Here is a 19159-nt window from a genome sequence, read left to right as displayed (position 1 = left end):
TCCATCCCTCCCGCCTGCGACGCAACTGATTCAAATAATCAGATAATCAGCAAGATCTGATCCTGATCCTTTGAATCAGGTGCGATGCAGCAGGGAGAAATGGAAAACAGGCAGGACACCGGCCCTCGGGGAACAGGATTGAAGATCCCTGCAAGACTTCAAAAACTGGGTGGTTCCATACCAAATCACCCAGATTTTGATTTGAATGAAACTTTGTGTATTTGCTGACAGTCATGGCACAAAACTAAATCTAAAATTTGAGGTCAATCGGAGCAGGGCTTTGAGAGCTGCGGCCCGTCGGATTTATACTTTTTGGTCAAAAAGGGGGTGTGGCCACCTCGCTTTGAACCATTATATCTCAGGAACTACTGGCTCGATCGTCACAAAACAGGAGTTATTGGGAAAGGGAATGTGTGTCCTGTGACCAATTCAGGGTGTCGTCCCCTTTTTCGACCCGAAATTAGCTTTGACAGGTTCTGGCACGACGCAACCATGAACAGGATGGATGGACCACCGATGACATTTGTTCTTCTCGCAATTTCACATTTGTTCTTTGAGTCTCTTTCAACATCATTGTTTTATCCATCATGATTTGAAAATCCTTCAAAGCGAAACAGTTCGAATGAGCCTAAATGTCGTGCTTGGAGATTATCTTGTTCCAACAAAATGCCCTTGGCGGTACTTGATGTGCGACGCGCCGACGCATTTGATCGAATGAAGCCATGTCAATTCGATTTGGCGGTAACTGATAGGCCAGACATATCCGAGCATGTCTTGGCGGCTTTATTGTCAGCTAAAGTCTATAACTAATAACTGCCATGTGTCAGCGCTTTATTGAAGCCGACGTGTCATCTCGGGAGTTCCCGTGACAGATTCCAGCTGGGGCTATTCGCCGCCACTGTCTCCTGTCTGGGGCATTTGTAAACAGACGGAAATTGACTGACACTGACTCAAGTGATCGTTTTGGGATGCCGCAATATTCTGTACTTATTTATTGCGATGCCCTCACATGTGGCAAGGCAGAGCCACAGTCAATGATGCTCTTTTAAATTGTTCAGTGAATGTCGTGAGAACGGTAAAACTGCCGCTTCTGTCGGCCACGGCTCACACGCAGACACTCACGCAGACTTGCCAACAGCATGCCCCGCCCCTTCAGGCCACGCCTCTTATTGTATTCACACATATATTCAGTTTGTACTGCAATATGATTTTTTGGAGCCAATGCAGATTTTTGGCAGAAAAAAAATACAGATTATCAATGAATCAGATGATGAATTAATTTCCCCCCCCCCCCATTGCATTTCAATGGCCGTCAATTGTACACGGATTTTCGCTATTCGTGGGCCGGCGAATGGTCAACTGAGATTAGAATTACTGGTGATTAATGGTGAATATTTTTTGTTTTTTGTAATTAATATATTTGGCGCAATAGATGCAAGCTGGAATGCATCCCCGCGATTAACGGTGCCTCAGTGTAAATTGAAAGAAATCAAAAAGGAGCACAGTTTTACAGTTTTTAATACTGTATTATTCCATGCAAAAATGTTTTTCGTCATCTGCTGCATAAAAGGAATGTCAGAACATGTTCATAGACTAAAATATGTAAATACAAAATATTGTTGATTAAATATGCATCTTACTCTTCCAAAAATGAGACTATTGATTTTTTTCCCACACTTTTTCTAGGTAAATATTGCTAGCCTAACAATATGATAGCCGAGGTCGTAAATGAAAAAAAAAATACACCAAAGTGCTCTTTATGTCTGTGCAAATTCTTAGTCATATTAAAAGCAAACGTTGGAACAAGGCAACAGGACTTTTGCTTTTTTGAATTTTTTTTTTTTTTTTTTACTGAAAATGTGCAAAATGACTTTGGCAATTATGCTTTCAGGTCGAATGGTGTGCATTTTTTTTCCCATATATGCCCAAAGTTTTTTACTTTTTTCTCGGGAAATATTTTTAGCGTACTAGCAGAATTATCTGAGTAATTTTTAAGTTATTGTCAAAATATCAACAACAAAAAATAAAACTTTTTTTTTTTCCTGCTTTATGCTTGTATGGATTCTCAGTAATCCACATCACAGTAACCCATTTAATTTGCTGTATTTTTTTTTGTTTTCCAAAAACCTTTGCTCCTAGGCAATCTTTTTATTCAAAAATACAAACTTTTTTATTCTTGTCAAAATGTTGACTTTACTGTCTTATTTTTCCCACGTGGCCCTCATGCCTCCCACAATTCCCCATCCGTGCCCATATGAGCCCTGAAAGTTATGATGGTCCGCGTCAGCTGGAATGAATTTCATAAATCTCGACATCACATGACTCCCAAGCGGCAAACGAAACGGCACGGGCCCCCTTGCCAACTTTTGTCGTCCACATTCATCAAAAGTATTTGGTCTTCTCCTCCAAACGCATTCTTCAACAGACCACCGCCGAGCTGTTTTCCCCATGTCTCCAAAGCACTACTGTACGTGCACAAAGGCCTTCGGAAGGGCGACAAAGGTTGAGTCATTTACCTTTTTTTTGAAAGCCTTCTTAAGCCGCGGACGACTGACTGCCCTTTCTTGCGTCTAGTCGCCACAATTGCACTCAATCGTACTCCGTCTGCAGCGTTTTCCTCTTAATGGATGGTAACTGGAGTATCTGGCCTTGTGTGGACGCAAAGCACTACCTACGCTCAGTGTAAGGTACACTGTCCACTTAATTGGCACCCTGGGACGGGAGCGCTTCGACTCTCAGCGGGCCATTGTAAAAGAATGTTAATTAGTTCAACAATGAGATGTGTGTTTGCCATTGTCGGCCTCTCGGAATTGATACTCTTGACTCGGAACTGAGGCGGAGTCAAAGAGCAAGGCTTTGATGTGGAGGGGAAACGGCGGCGAGATCATTTGCGATGAACGACTGACCCGCGCCCGCAGAAAGCGAATAATCCATTTAATGCTTTGGTATACCGGCTTCTTGAGCTTGTTTTCGGATGAAGTTTGGCCAAGAAGACAAGCGGCCACTGGAGTGGAAATCTGCGGGTCAGATGGAGCCGAGCAAATGACAACATTTATGAAAGGATACACGCTGCGTAGGACTCTTGTTGTTGTTCTCGGTTCCGTGGGGAACCGCCAGGCCCGATGGGTCGGTTGGCTCATTAAGAAGACAAACTGCGGCGTGCCACGGTTTTTCTCATCTTTTTATAGCTAAGTTAGATGCAAGTCACCGCTTTTAAAAGTGTAATAATAATAGTTAATAGTCGTTGCACGCAATGAGAGCGCCACTGCCAACTACTGGAGTGAATGTGCAATTACACTTTATTGTAGTACGGCGGGGAAAAAAGCATGTTCCCCAGGGTCACACGGGCTCTCCTCAGCACTGAAGTAACGTATGTTTATTGAAAAGGACTGACCGTCAAAATGAAAACACGCGCAAGGAGCCTGGTCGCTAACCCTAAACTGAATCCAGGCTCTCGATGTCACTCATTAGGCCACGCCCCCAGGCACACCAACACACCAAGACAGTGCCATGTAAGCACCACCGTTTTAGAAACACGCCATATAGAGGAAAAGCTCAAATTGAACTGATTTATTTTCCATTTTGTGAGCTGCTTCTCATCATAAGGGGCGCGGGCATACTGGAGCCAATCCCAGCCGTCTCGCTGTCCTGAGAGGCTGACATGCAGTCTTCAAACGACTTGCCCTCTATTTATTTAAAAAAAAAAAAAATAAATAAAAATTAAAAAAATAATAATTTAAAGTAATTTAATATAAAACTTTTAAAAAATAAATTTTGAGAGACCAATATTGTACTGGTGCATGTGCAAATGTTTGGCCACTTATATAATTTTGTATGCTTAAGTATTTATAGTTTGTGAATCGCTTCGCTCCAGGACACACAATCTTCAGATGAGACTCTCCAGAAGAACACTTACGGCATTTTGACCGCAAACATTGAATGCCTCCCGGACTAAGCGAGGGTCCTGTCACTCCTAGGTGGGGGGCTAAGAAATGAAATGATGCCTGATGCTTACCTAAAAGGAGACAAAGGTGAACCTGTCCATCATCTGTCCATCATGACCTTCAAGAGCCACTTTCTCTGAGGTCTTTAACATAGTCATGAGTGAGGCCCGGTTTCACAAACCAGCTGCTGACTGCTCACAAAAAAAACAAAACAAACAAAAAAAAAACGTGAAGGTCATGCCAGCCCGTCCTATGAGTGACAAACAAAGCGGAAAGTGAGGATACCAACAACAAGTGGCTCCATTCACATACATGAAAGCGCAAGAGGAGAGCGGGGCAGCAATTCAAGTCGGCTCGTTCAAACCGACCCCGGGTGAGGGAGGGCCCTTTTTCCATGTAAATGAACCCATTGAGCAAAAAAAAAAAAAAAAAGAAAACTTGATGCTGGCATTTGAACTAGCATGTATACACAGTGGGCACCGAGGGGGCAATTCCATACAGTGATTATGTTGAGGGTCAGGGGTCACAGATGTCATGTGGGCCAAGTACTGCCCCATCAAAGGCGGTCACTTCGCTCTTCCCCGGCCGCCAAACAACACAACAAAACGAGGATGAAAGACCCCCGCCACCAACACTCGGACACTAGTGTTTGGCTATTCAGCTGCTAATGTTTGCTGTCAAACTGTCCATATTCAATTTACTGTTCGTAATGCATTCAAAGTATGGCACTGAGTGGGGGTGGGGGGGGGGGTAGTCGGGGTGAGGGAGTTTCAGAGTAGCAGACAAAAACAGCGAGAACGAGCCTCCTTGTCCGTCTTCAAATGGGTTTGAAGGAGAAGAGAATCTACCCTCATTGTAGAGACCCTCATCCTTGCGGCGATCTCTATCCACTCATGCCGGGACTCACATGCAAGATCGCAAGCGGATGCTGTGGATCGTCATCCGAACAACATCCTCGGTTTACGTCTCGGGCCGGAGGGGGGATATGACCATAAATTCTCATCGCGGTATAAATTTAATTCCTTTGCGGTAATGATATAAATAGTGAGAAACACTTAAGTGGAAAAAGAATGGCAAAGCTAAATTGTTAAAAAATAAGTCATTACAACAACAACAAAAAAATGTGATTTAATTTTAAGAGCATTTAATATGCAGATCATTGTTATGTTTAATTATTATTATTTGTTAAAGTTTGTCTTTGTTATTGTACGGCTTTTAATTTTACTCCACGAACAGAAAAGCAGAGCATGAATGAAGTTGAACTGAGATCTCTAAAATATAATTAGAATTCAGAACTCTATGGTGCAAATAAACAAATTGCTGCTATTAAAAAGATGTATGTACTACACATAAATATATTTTTCCTCTTCCTGACTGACGTATGGGCCAACATACCAATTCATTTCGGGTTTTTGGACCTGTTAGATATGTATTTTATTTTTCCACAACAAATTTACTGCAACCACCTCCCACAATGAGATCATCATAGCAAACTCAAATAATTTCAGCAATTTCACACAAAAAGAAATTCAGTGAATGACCAAAATTTTCTGTGAGGAAAAAAAGATAGCTCTACGGTTACATAAAGTATCAGTGCTCATTAAAGGCTGTTTTTCTCTGACTTTTGTGGAAGACATTGCAGAAGAAAGAAGAGCTAGCATCGCGAGCTAGCATCGCGAGCTAGCATCGCGAGCTAGCATCGCGAGCTAGCATCGCGAGCTAGCATCGCGAGCTAGCAGGCGCGAGCTAGCAGGCGCGAGCTAGCAGGCGCGAGCTAGCAGGCGCGAGCTAGCAGGCGCGAGCTAGCAGGCGCGAGCTAGCAGGCGCGAGCTAGCAGGCGCGAGTTAGAATGCGCCTCATAGTGCGATGCTGTTAGTGTATGTGTTTAATACAGAAATAGCACCCACAACTGACGCTGCGCTTTGATACAGTGCGTCTTTTGGCCGTGAAAATACGGTAGCTTGACAAAAGGGCATAAAGAGAAGAATGACATACACATTTTACACCCACACAATACTAAAGAAAACTAAACAAAAAAAGTAAAACATTCTTGACAGTTAAGTTTTTGCAACAGGAGCATTTTCATTCTTTACAGTCAAAAGCAATCGCTAACTGTTCAGCTTGAAAGCCAAGCTGTAACGTTCTTCCTCGTGAATCCAAAACGAGACATATACATACCTACATACCTTTCGTTTAGGTCCCTGGCATGTTTGTACAGAGGAAGCATTCAAAATACCCAAGCACTCAGCGGTGCAGAAAAGCATGTTAAGATAAGTAAACAGCCGTCTCAATAGCCGAAATAACAATCAAGGTAACACTTAAAAGCCCTTATTGCTGACACCTCATGGGTTGTTAGCGCATTTGTTTTTGCATGTCGGAAACGTTGACTTCCTCTGTTTTCAACACTTTTTTTTGTTTTGCAAAAGATGTACAGCGACTGAACAAACTATGGAAACTTGAAAAGACACACAAGTGCCCTTGTTGTCTTGTTACAAGACGTACGTCATATCTGAGTAAAAAAAAAAACGCTTCTCCCCACTCCCTGCTACCTGACATGTATCTGCACTGATAAATGTTGTTTGTCTTGATAAAAGGCAGTCCATTTCATCTTTGTCTGATTAAAAAAGATGTTTCACTCTAGCGGACATTAAAAAGAAAGATGTTGTGAGTACATGGGCAATGACAGCGGGGGGGAAAGACAACCTCCTGCCCCCCCACCCCCTCTCTCGTGCTGCAGGCACACCATTGTTATCCATATTTCAAATAGTAAACTCCGCTTTCAAACCACTTCAAAGTCCAAAGCCCACCGGACCATTCAACTCTCACACAGCAGCTACCAATTATAATTTAGGATGAGAGTCCTCTTCACAGAAACGTAAAGTGGGAAGAGACAAAAAAAAAAGAAGAGAGGCGGACTGACCCCCCCCCCCCACAATGAGAGCTTTTATTGCTTCTCCAAAGAGACGAGATACTGCAAGAGGAATAACGGCCAACCACCAGCACCGATGCTTCTTTGGCTCATCATTTATCAGATGAGATTAATCTGATTTGTAATAAAAGTTGCGGTTGCTGCGGGATGTAGTTCGTCTAAAACCTTTTTGGTCTAATGTTGGGGAGTCACATAAAACAAAGGGAAGAGCAAATTGTTAGCTGGCGCTCTTTTAGAGCAACAATCGATTTCTCAGGCCCTTCTCAACACTAGGCAAGGCAAGGAGGCTTAAAGCCAGTACACGCCAATCCGACGTCGGCCATTTTGGAAAATTGTCGCGTTGGCCTAGAAGTTAGCATGTCCGACCGGAAAATGAACGAAGAACACCGCAACAGCCGACGGAGACGCCAACTAGTCCGGACCTTCTGCGCATGCCGAGAAGTAGTACCCCTCCAAGCCATTGGGGGGGGGGGGTGATAGTCACTGTTCCGTATTGTTATTAAAGGCATATAAAAACGTAAACAAAGAATGCTACTATCATTTTTCACCTAAGCTAACAACCAATCACAGTTATCACATAACACAACATTTTAAGACATTTACAACGTCTGCAAACAATTTCAGCTGGTCACTTGTGACCTTTCAATACAAAAGGCTAAAAGTGACCAAAGCAAACATGATGATTAGCTTAGCATGTGGCTGTTCCTTAACTCTCATCTGTTAACGTTAGCTTAGCCTGTCGCCATGTCTCCACTCTGAATGCTGAAGGATTACATATGTGAATATACTTTTTGTCATTAGGAAAAACTGTTGTTTAGTGTCATGCCAAGTTGGACGTAAAATCAAAATAGACTTCTTGGACCAGTCAGTATTTCAGATTTACAAACTACTAAGAACTTGTGAAGGAAGCAGAAACAGGCATAAGTCGAGCGACACACGCCGTCGAGGCGATGTTTACATGTCGCCTGCTCGTGGCGGCGTGTAGCGCACTCCGTCGCTCACAAAGACGGGATGGGCCGGCTGGCTTTGGCTCCGTGTGGCCTTCAAAGAGTTTATTTTAATCGCCACATCTGGAGAGCGGCCCAATCTGATAAGGCAGATGAGTCGCATTTCGGAAACACTTCACAGTACAGGACTCGGACCAAGTTCCACTGGCTCTTTAATCCTTTCGCTTATTGTCTGCTTGATGCCTTTACATGAAGACATAAAGGCGTCACGTATGGAGCATATATCCTCTCCACTACAAACAATCCAATAAAAAAAAAAAATGTCATCTTCAATGCAATTTGAATTTTAAAGTATTTTGGAGCATACAGCAATTACAGTCATACCTTGAGTTTCGAGTCACGAGACAGTGCTCGGTTGATTTTTTATTTTTATTTTTTCGTCAATTCACTTCTAACCCGCTCAAGTAAAATTTGGACCCAGGACCCATTGGCAGTGTCGCGGACGTGCTAACCACTACACACCATGCTTCGTAGCGTATTCACCTTCAAGCACAATCGAGGATCTAACAGTCACCCTCCACATTTCTCGTCTCTGTTTACCACACACAGAGCGAGCGGCTGTAAAGCCAAAGCATATGAAGGAGGTCAGCCCGAGTTCTTTAAATTGTCAAGGCGCACAATAGCCACCGCCGTGCGACAATGGCCCGGCTCGAGACAACAAGCCAACGAAGCGGCTTGCACACACAAGATTTATTTGCATCCCTCCCACAAAGGCCGCCCACTGAGCTCTTCGGCAACCGGACTCCACTCGCTCACTCTCCCTTCAAGGGCTCTTCGCCACCCAAAAAGAGGTCACACTGGCGACTCTGTAGAATTTGGACTTTTAATGACGCGAATGTCTGACAACAATCTGCACCATTGGCGTCCTTTACATGAAGAGTACTCATTAGAAAATCAGCATTTGTTTTTAACTCATTGACTGCCATTGACGGCTAAAGACGTCAAAGATTTCAAATTTGTCGGGGACCTGCCAGCCATCTTTCGAAATAAAAGGGCAAAAAATGAGAACATAGACGGCAAGTTACACAGAAAAAGATGACTAACATTCAAAGCACTGAGTCTAATGATAGGCCGACGAGCGCCAAATTGGGCGGGAAGATCCGAAACCTCTCAGCCACTTTCACCTTGATAATAAAAAGGTCACTTTTCAGAGTCATGAGCCAACTTCCAAAGCAGTAAGAGAAATTTGTTGGACAGACAGCGAACCTGCTGGCGCACTTGGTCGTTCAAAACCCCCGATTCTCAAAAGCCTCCGCAATTATCATAAAAGCATTCAGGCCATGATGAAATCTGTAAAATCCCTCCGGTGCTTCATCTCACCACAACTCAATATCTTTCCAAACTTCTGAGATGAAAAACTTTGGCAGAAATAAATTTGACTAATTAAAGTGAGGAACCCCCCCCCCCCCCTTGATGAGAGTCAAAATTGCGATTGGGTATAATTTACATGTCAGGTGCAGGTCACAAAGCAGTAAACCAGCCAGACGGCGGTTACGGGCGAGACGGTTCGACAGTCTGCCGTCTGTTACCTGAGGCCGAACAAGGCTCGCCGCCGCTGGAGATGTTGCTCCTCCTCTCGTGCCGATAGACCAGATGGGGTTTATGGTGCTCGTCGTCGTCGTCGTCGAACTCCTCCTCCCCCTCGGCGTTCAAGAGAGGCTCCAGGAAGTATTCGCCGTCCGGTGTGGTGAAAGTGCCAATCTGGAACACGACACAAAAGGACATGCATCGTCAGAATCAGAAATTGTTGCTGTATTTTTGTTAACGCAGCAACTCTTTTTTTGAAAAAAAAACAAAAAAAAAAAAAACAAGGCTATAAGCCGCAGTTTTTGATGTTGAAAAAAATTGTCGTTTACTGCATGTACAGAACAATTTTGTACGGGGAATGCACATAAAAGTACATAAACAGATTTTAAAACAGTGCCTTTTAACACGGCAACAACTTGGCTAATTAAAACAAAACAGACCCAAGAGAAAATAAATCTTGATTTATTTAGCGGATTTTCTGAACTATAGAGCGCCCCCTACCGGTGAACGAAAAATACACAGAAAAGCTGCACCATTGCATTAGCCGCATGGTCCAAAATCAAGGAAAAAAGTAGCGGTTTATCGTCCGGAAAATACGGTATGTACAAAATATATGATATTGAAATGGCCTTCATCATATCGTATAGTATCGTTGAAAAAAAAACGATATCACTTTGTGTCGAATCGTTACGCTTCATATCGATATGTAAAAAAGTAGCGGCTTATCGTTTGGAAAATACGGTACTTAACAACCCAGTTTAAAAAAAAATGTCCACAATTTGAAACAGCAACGGAGTGCTTTCATTACGATTATTTCATTCCTGGTTCTATTGCGCTTTCATACCTCCAATAGCTGCGGCCTACGAGCTTGCAGACACCCTCCGGGCATCACTTTTGTCTGTGTGTGACAGGCTGACTCCGAAATCTCTTGTCAGAAAGAAAGATGTAACATGCACCAGGACACATTTCTTATCTGCCGCAATTCGGACTGTCAACGTACAGCTCCCTGCCGGCAGCGGTTACATCATCATCTTCATCATCATACACGGCGCGAGGAATGCTAATATTGATTTGGCAGCTCAGGCCCTCGCAAATCTCCTGAGCTCACTCAGCCATGAGGCTGTTTGCATGGTCGTATCATGCGCACGCTTAAACAGGATATCGCACGCTGGAATGTTTCCTTAGCCCCGTTATTCCACGCCCGTCCTCGCAAAGTGACACTTAACGGAGAGAGAGAGAGAAAGGGGGAGGGGCCATTCAGATATGGAAAACGTGAGCGTGTAGCTTTCCGTCTTTCAAGGGGAAGAGGATTAGGAGGGGGCGGCGATGTCAGGAATTGCTACGAGGATCCTCGAAAGCGTCGCGTGCCTTGAGTGCTACAGTTGCGGAAATTGCTGGATGGAAACTAAACGGGAGCCTCATAAGCAGGAGTCAACACCAATATCGAAAGAAAGTGAAAGCTAGAATTTTTACAGATTAAAGATGAACAGCACCTGTTGCTCAAAGTTGCTCACCCAAGACTCTCATGAAGACACGTTATCGAAACTGCATGGACGACTACCACTTGAACATCATTAATAGCACAGCTGGGCACGCGACCCTTTTTTTTTTTTGCCGTCGCTATCTCGGTACCCATCAGGCCTCGACCCTGTGGCTTTATTCAAAGAAGTTGTCGACCCCTGACCCTGTTCCGAAAACAGTTCGGATAGGCTCCAGTCTGCCTGTGACCCTTGTGAGGAGAAACGGCTTGGATAATGGATGGATGGGAAATTCCTAAAACCCTTTTCAGAATTTTTATTAAAATTTAAATGTTATTTTTAATCGACTTTTATTTGTCTCTGGTCGGTGCCAGCAATTTACGTCAAGCACACAAACTGGACACACAATAGTTACTATATCAACATATTGACCGCATTTTCCGGGCTATAAGGCAAACCTGCATATAAGCCGCAGCAAGTAAAAAAAAAGTGATATACAAGCCGCACCAGACTACAAGCGGCAGTTTTCTATGTTGAAAAAAATTGTCGTTTACTGCATGTACGGAACGATTTTGTACTGTGAATGCACATAAAGGTACATAATGTTAAAAAAGTGCCTTTTAACACGGCAACAACTTTGCTAATTAAAACAGAACAGACCCAAGAGAAAAAAAAAAAAATCGAGATTTATTTCCTGTATTTTCTGAACTATAGAGCGCCCCCTACTGGTGAAAGAAAAATCCACAGAAAAGCTGCCCCGTTGTATTAGCCGCACGGTTCAAAATCGAGGAAAAAAGTAGCGGCTTATAGCCCGGAAAATACAATATGTACAAAATATATTATATTGAAATGGCCTTCATCATATCGATAATTACCGTTGAAAAAAAACTATATCACTTTGTGTTACGCTTTATATCGATATCATATCGTTAAAAAAAAATTATCGTTACACTCCTATTTTTAAGTCGAAACTAAAACCACATTTTTTTTCTATATATATTATGAGTCTGCTTTCTTCACACAAACATTTTACTTTGGTTCACATTTTTTTTCACCCAAATGAGAAGCATTCCGACCTTCTCAACTCCACGATGAATCTCCCCAAAGTCAACCTGAAGCGAGCGGAAAAGCATTGACTTGTTTGTCCTTATGGATTTATCGGACGAGCATCTTTGGCTGCACTCATTCTTGACCTTCGTAAACAGTTGTCAGGATCGGCATCAAGTGAAGCTTGCTCGGGCTATTTGGTTCATTTATTTTATGTAATAGCCTTTTTGGGGAATACTGAAACAACAAAATGAAAAAGTTAATGTCGTTGGAGTTTCCGCTGCTTTCAGATTGCCGTCTGCAGCCGCAATTTAAAGAGGATCAATGATTTATACGTAGTAAGTGGTAGTAGATGTTTACCTGTTTCTTGTAAATCACTATCTATGGCCAGTTAACTTTAATCGGAGGATTCCGCCTGCAGAAACAGGAAGCCCCTTTGTCAAGTGGATGTAGGGCGCGACGTAGGTGTGGGATTGGGGTGGCACAGTTTCCATGCAAAAAGAAAAAAAGGGCCGGACACAAAGGTTGCTGTTCAGCAGTGAGTGCTGAACAGGACTTTACCGCAGAGAGAAGGAGGAAGAGAGGATTTTGCTGTGTGTGTGTGTTGTGTACGCATTTGACGCGGGGTCATAGTCATGGTATGGGAATATAAGAAAAAAAAACTATTTGATTTGTTCCGTGACAATGTTCGTGACTCAATACACTTGTGTCCCCAAATCATATTTCCACATTGAAATAAATAGAAAGAACCTGAATCCATTCCCATCACACACCGTTTACCTTCTAGTGTTGGTGCCTCGGCCACCGGGGGGCAACATAATTCAGACATGGGCACACCAAGAAGAGCATAACCATTGCTTAATTAAAGCGACTTTCGATATAATCGGCGACGACATTCTGCATCGCTGGTTCCCAGGGGTATGCATCGACCCACAAAAGATGATTTCGATGCGGTTCTCAACAGACGGGGTACGATACGGTTCAAGAATGTAACGATTCTAACACGACGATTCGAGTCTATTCAGTGAGATCAGAAGTTGACAAAGTTCACAAATTATAAGGGACGTCAAACCGATTTACGTCTGGTGTCTCATAAAACACGATTTGCTATGTATCACCCGCAAAATAATTCAAGAAAGCAACGATGTTCAAATGCTATGACGCAATACGTTTTTGTTCCAAACCTTACGCCAGGGGTGGGCAAACGTTTTGATTAGCGGGCCGCAATGGGTTCTAAAATTTGACAGAGGGGCCGGACAAGGAGCCGATGGATGGAGTGTTTTGGTAACCTGACCTCATCGCAGGAAAAAAATACATTTAATTTTAAATGAAAGTGAATAAAAGCATTACAACAATATAGATGTCTTTGAAATACCACAATATTTAGAAAATAAAACATTAACAAGTTTTATTCATTTAATTTTTTCAAGCTAGGCGGGCCGGATTAAAATGTTTAACGGGCCGCATGTGGCCCCCGGGCCGTAGTTTGCCCACACCTGTCTTACGCTATTGTTAAGATTGACAGTAAAATCCGACAATAAACGACTTTTTTTTGGAAGAAATGTCAACTGAATTGAGTTGAGTTGACTCCATCTTGAATTTCGACTCCAATGCCAAAGCGTGATCTTTACACAGAGGTGTCTCGCAGGGCGTCGGAATGACGACGGCCTCGTTTGTCACCGAGCCTGACTCGCCACGCACTTCTTTTATGCCGGGCAGTCAACACCTCCCGGCATGCTCGCGTTTCCCACGGTGTGAACAAGCCGGGAGTTTTACTGGCTGCTCGTTCCTTCACGCCGTTTCCTCTCTTTCGCGTCCCGTCACAGCTCATTCTGAAAAGGGCCCAAATGCTCCTTCGGACGAGCCGTTTCTCATCTTTGAGTAACTCCGGGCGAGAAAGGGGAACCTGCTTCTTTTTTACCCCCAGAATGACTCCTTTGTTTCAGGGCTTCATTATTCCTTAATGACCTCACCCTGACAAAAATGTGGCCGAGCCATTAAGCTCCAGTGATCAGATAGGAACACATTTATGACCCAATAGCCTCCGGTGCCGTCTCCTTTGTGCTGTCATTCTCAATGAGTGATGATGCGGATAACCAACAAAGATTGCTTGAAAAAGGATGCAAACATGTTTCGATGAGCGAGTCATTCATCAAGTTCCAGCAGACGGGCAATTAAAGGCTGATTAGCCTGATCAATTTAGCGTACCTCAGGTCTTAAATTGCTTCGTAAACATGGAAATCATTTTATGGAGTGTCCTCTTTTCTACCAGTCTACCAGTCAGGTGTGACACTTGTGTAACACATAATCCCGTCTAGATATTTTTACTTCCACTCTCTAAAAAAAAAAAAAAAAAATTAATTAATTTAAAAAAAAAAAAAAAGGAGAAAATAAATCAATTTAATAGAGTTCTGCAGTTAAATTAATTTAAAAGAAAAAGTTTTTAAATTATTTATCCCGATCTCCAATTTTTTGTATATGTATCTATATATCACAAAAACCTGTTATTTGAACAGGGGTGTGTACACTTTTTATATCCATCGTGAACACTATCCTGGTACAGTAGGTGCGGCCATCTAAAATAAGGATTATGTCACCGATAGGGATTCTTCCTGGGGTATTACTGTCCGCAACGCACGGGTCCCGCCAAACAGTCCCCCACGCGCCAGAATCTGGTGGGAGTGGCAGAGGTCAAAACTGCCTTAAGCGACCCATGAAGTCATCCCCCTTTACCGCTTATCAGATTCTCGTGAGCACTATCCAGGTACTCGTATCCCGAGGACTTGTATTGAGCCAGTAAAGTCTTTATGAGCTAATAAACTTATAATAACCTGAAAGGATGGTGTGACGACGTGGGGGGGGGTGAGATTGTGGTGGTGGTTTTGCTCATCAAACAAAAGCTTTTGACGGTGAGAAAGTAAGATTTACACTGCTGGTTCATAATTCTGATTTTATCCCTACATTAGATTTTATTTTATTTTTTGTATTAAATTTCTATTCCATGAACATGGAGTGAAGCATATACGGAAAACTATAACTTTTTTCTGAATTATCTTTTGGGGGGGAGATTTTTTTTGGTTTGTTTTTTCTCTCTTTTAAAATGTTTTGTTTCTGTTTTTCAGAATAGTTCTCTGTTTTTTTTTAATTTTTTTTTTCTCAAAAAACAGCAAAAATATTCCAACAATACAAAAGAATTATTCAGAAAAAAATGGAAAAAAATCTGAAAAAAAAAATTCCAGAAAACATAAAATATAGTAATTTGAAAAACAGAAAAGAATTTTGCTAAATATTTTTTAATCGGTATTCAGGAAAAAATAGGGGGAAAAAAAACATTTATTCGAAAAAAACTATAAAAAGTATTCAAAGAAATATTTTTTTTTTTTACAAAACCAGAAAAAAAATATTTCATAAAACAAAACAAAAATTAAAAGATTCCAACAAACAAAGCACCCCAAAAATTACTCTGGAAAAAAAAATTGTTTTTACCAATACTTTTTTTCTTATGATCAAAAACAATACTTCTGTCATTTTTTTAGCAACACAATAACGCGATAATACTTATAACCGAGATAATCTGGTCATGCTAATCACGATATAAAAAGTTCCCATTGTTTCATCCAGTACACACACACAAATAATGCTCGTTGCAAGCACTTTCTCCAAAACTCCGCCTTTGCAAAGATAACAAGTTTCATTTCTGATGAGCTATGACTTGAACAACATGTTTATTCTTGCGATTGCAGCTGTACATTTTGCCTCTCTCGTGTCACTTTGCGAGCTAAGCAAAACAGCGGCTTTCTCCACCACTGGAAGCAACAACCACCACAACATCCTCATCATTGGTGACGTAGAATCTTCCCAAAGGCCGAATTCCTGCCTGCCTTCCGCCTATTCTCGTACCCTGTTCAAGGTCGCTTAATTATTGGAAAAAGGGGGGACAAACGTTCCCAACTATGCCAATCACAATGCCAGTCACTTTCATTCACTGATTTTTCTATTAGCAAAGGGGAAAAAAATTCATTGTGGGGACAATGAGATTTCATTGGCTCGCCATATTGCCCAGATTTAGCAGAGTTACGACACGGTTGTGTCAGGTAAAACATTCGTGAAGGCACAAAGAAATGTAAAAATGCACCTATCCTAAAAACATGCACTGAGTACACAATAGTGCCTTAGCTTCAATTCAAACTCTCGAGTGGGAGGCGGACGTGCGGCCCATTACTCCATCAAGCTGCTCTCCTCTCGTCATGAGTGTCGCAGGTGAGCTGGAGCCTAAGCCTCCCGGATGACTTGATTCACGAAAAAGCGTACACGTTGGACAAGTCGCCAGTCTTTCGGGCACATAGCGGCGAAGAACCATTTATACTATTCACACGGACGGCACAAGAGGCGTTTTAATGAAACAGGTTTGATTTGGACATGTGGGATGACGCTCTAGTAACCGGAGAAAACACGCAGGAGTGTCTGTCGAGGTTGTAAGCAAAAATGTCTTTGTTGGTTTCTATGGTGTCAGAACCAAACATTCAAACTCTACAGAGAGATTCAAACTCAGGACCTCTCAACTGGGCACACCAGTATCACACCAGAATATCACAGGAAAAGCACACCCAAGTACTACAACAGTGATTCACAACCACTAAAGCCTTAACTGGTCCGATTTTTTTTTTTTCATCTATCTATGCCTCACATGTATAGTGACAGCCAGGAAGAACAAATAACAAATAGGCTTTCATTAGATGAACAGAATTGACCACTTTAGGCCACATTATTGTTTGGTGGTGTGCAATGACAATTTAGTAAAATATGCACCTCATCTTAAAAAGATTGGGAAGCCATTGACGTATAGCAACCTGCTGCCCTCGAAAACTTGCTGGTGGGAGACACGCATGGGTGCAAACGGGGTTGCAGCGAGAGGGCGGGGGAGGGGGGGGGGGGGGACTTTGGGGGGGTTCGGTGCGAGTGAGTACTCACCAGGCCGGTGCACAGGCTGAACACCGCCGGCTGCTCCTCCTGGGAGTTGACGTGTCCTCGGAAGAAGCAGTGGCGCATGTCCGCGGCCTCCTCCGACCGGCTCCCCTCGGCCGTCCCCAAGTGTGTGACCGCGTAGGCGGGTGCGATGAAGTCCGAGTGCGCGCTCAGGTTGAGGTGGAAGCGTTGTCCGAACGCGTCGATCCGGTAATGGATCCGCGGAACGGACAGCTCGTCGTTTAAACTCCTGCGTCTGCGCTTGTAGTGCAACGTGTGCGGGAAGGACTCTCCGAAGTCATTGACCCGAAGTGGGCTGGTGATTTCGTACGATGACAGTTGCTTGATGAAGTCTTCTGCAAGAGAGAGTGGTGCAGAGTGCACAACAAAGTTGTCAGAACTGCCGATACGTGTTATAAGTGGAAGAAAAGAAAAGTCCTACCTTGCTTTGGATGCAACCGGTACTGCGCGGCGAGCCGCACAAGCGCTGACAGATGACACGCGAGTCCCACCAGCCAGATTGCACCCTGCATGGTTCCCGCGGCGGGGCTGTCCGCGGCGGCCCCTGCTCCCTCTCTCCTCGTCACCCAGGCCGGCTTTGTCAGCAGCGACAGGTCGCCGGATAGACCGAGGCTCTTCGTTGCAGCGCAAGACCCGCGTCGCGCGCGCGCCTCATCGCATTGCCCCCCCCCCCGAGAAAAAAGTAGCGGCCCTGACTATTTATTTATGACACATGCATCCCACCCCTCAAATATACACACACATACACACACTTGTGCCCCCCCCCCTCCTTGCAGGGAGTTAGCCGCCCGGTGCAAACTAGAGAGTGTGCGCTGAAAGGAGGGAGCGGTGCCAAGTATGCCTTCCCTCAGCCATCCCCTCCTCGACCACCCTGTGCAAGCCCAAGGCGCACACACACGTACACACCCCCGGAGTAACGCCCACTCCGGCCCCACCGAGCCAATGGAGAGAGAGAGAGAGAGAACGAGAGAGAAAGAGAGAGAGAGAAAGAGAGAGAAAGAGAGAGAGAGAGACCTCCAGTAACAGGGACCAATCTTATGGACTCCATGTATGCAAATCCAATGACAACAATATTGTGATGCACAATGATTGTGGTAAACTGTAACTTGCACCATAAACAAGCAGACGTTATGTTCGGAGCAAGACTTAGTCGTAATAAAGTGTTTCTATAACGCTCGGGCTGCTTTTCCTGACCGGCGTAAATCCATTCTGAGCTGTGTTGGACCAGTTGGTAATTTGAAAGCCCTGCAATATGATAGCGAATAAAAAAAATAAATAAATAAATTTTAAAAAAGGGCCGTTTGCGCCGTTGTTGGCGTGAACACAGACGTTCACAGAGTACAGAATCTTTTTGCCAATTTTATATTTTCCTCGGCATTACGTCACTGATGTCATTAAAAAAATGGGTGAACAATAAAATTTTAATTTAAAAAATTCAACTAAATAATTTTGCTGTTGCTCATTGTAATAACAGCCAACATTCCTATCTGTAAGCAAAAACACCCACATCGTACATTTTCAATCCTCATCTTCGCTCGTGGGAAAAGGGAGCTAATCAAAGGCGGGAATAAAGAGAGCGGAAGGCATCGTGGAGCCATCGTTCACTGTCGCCTGCCAGAGGAAGTCGACTCACTCGGCCACCGCGAGGAACTCAACTTGTTGTTAATCATTTGGGACACGTTGAAGTCTTGTTGAAAAGTTGATGGACGTATGAAAAGGACTTTTGTTTTTTTCTTTGCATCCTTTTGAAGAGCCATGTCGCAGCGCTGTGACTCTTTGGAGTCGCTGGGCTCACCGGAAAGTAGTTGTCTACATGCGGCTCAGCCTGGACAAATTCATGTGCGGACTATGACTTCGTTTAGCTCAAACATACTCAGTCCTGAAATATTGCAGTTCTCCGGCTGTTCTTGTCATCGTAAGATCATGGACAAACAAAGCCAGCCTCATGAGAGGTACTCATCGTCCAATCAGATGGCGCCGAGATGATCGCCTCCATTTTTGCACGGTACCCATGTTGATTTATCTGACAGCTCGTCGAGTGTTGTCGTCCTCAATTCCTCCTGAATGGGTTTCCCATTGAAAAAGGTTTACCCTGTTAAAACTCATCCACTGCCAGCATAGGTCAAATGAATGGAATTTGACGTATAAATCCGTCAATGGGAGGGAATGAGTTTTAATAAAAGGTGAGGATCCGGGATTGTTTCCGAAAGATGCCAACATCTGCTTTAAAATATGATGATA

At 43.5% G+C, this 19159-nt stretch overlaps 1 protein-coding gene across 1 annotated transcript in view; it reads right to left on the bottom strand.

The window, feature by feature from the left end:
- LOC148315865 (A disintegrin and metalloproteinase with thrombospondin motifs 20) overlaps nt 1–17575 on the bottom strand; it is an 87337-nt gene extending 69762 nt beyond the window's left edge. The window contains exons 1-3 of the mRNA XM_088287252.1: nt 17340–17575; nt 16904–17253; nt 9410–9581 (exon numbers count right to left, since the gene is read on the bottom strand). Coding sequence (XP_088143378.1) covers nt 9410–9581; nt 16904–17253; nt 17340–17430 — 613 coding nt within the window. The 5' untranslated portion in view covers nt 17431–17575. The remainder of the gene's footprint in view (nt 1–9409; nt 9582–16903; nt 17254–17339) is intronic.
- Nucleotides 17576–19159: the final 1584 nt, after the last annotated feature.

This window comes from Idiotropiscis lumnitzeri, unplaced genomic scaffold (genome assembly GCF_059441095.1).
Source record: "Idiotropiscis lumnitzeri isolate Australia: NSW breed Sydney's pygmy pipehorse unplaced genomic scaffold, RoL_Ilum_1.0 HiC_scaffold_35, whole genome shotgun sequence".
NCBI lineage: Eukaryota > Metazoa > Chordata > Actinopteri > Syngnathiformes > Syngnathidae > Idiotropiscis > Idiotropiscis lumnitzeri.
Note: the sequence above shows the minus strand (reverse complement) of the source record. Positions and strands in the feature narration are given on the sequence as shown.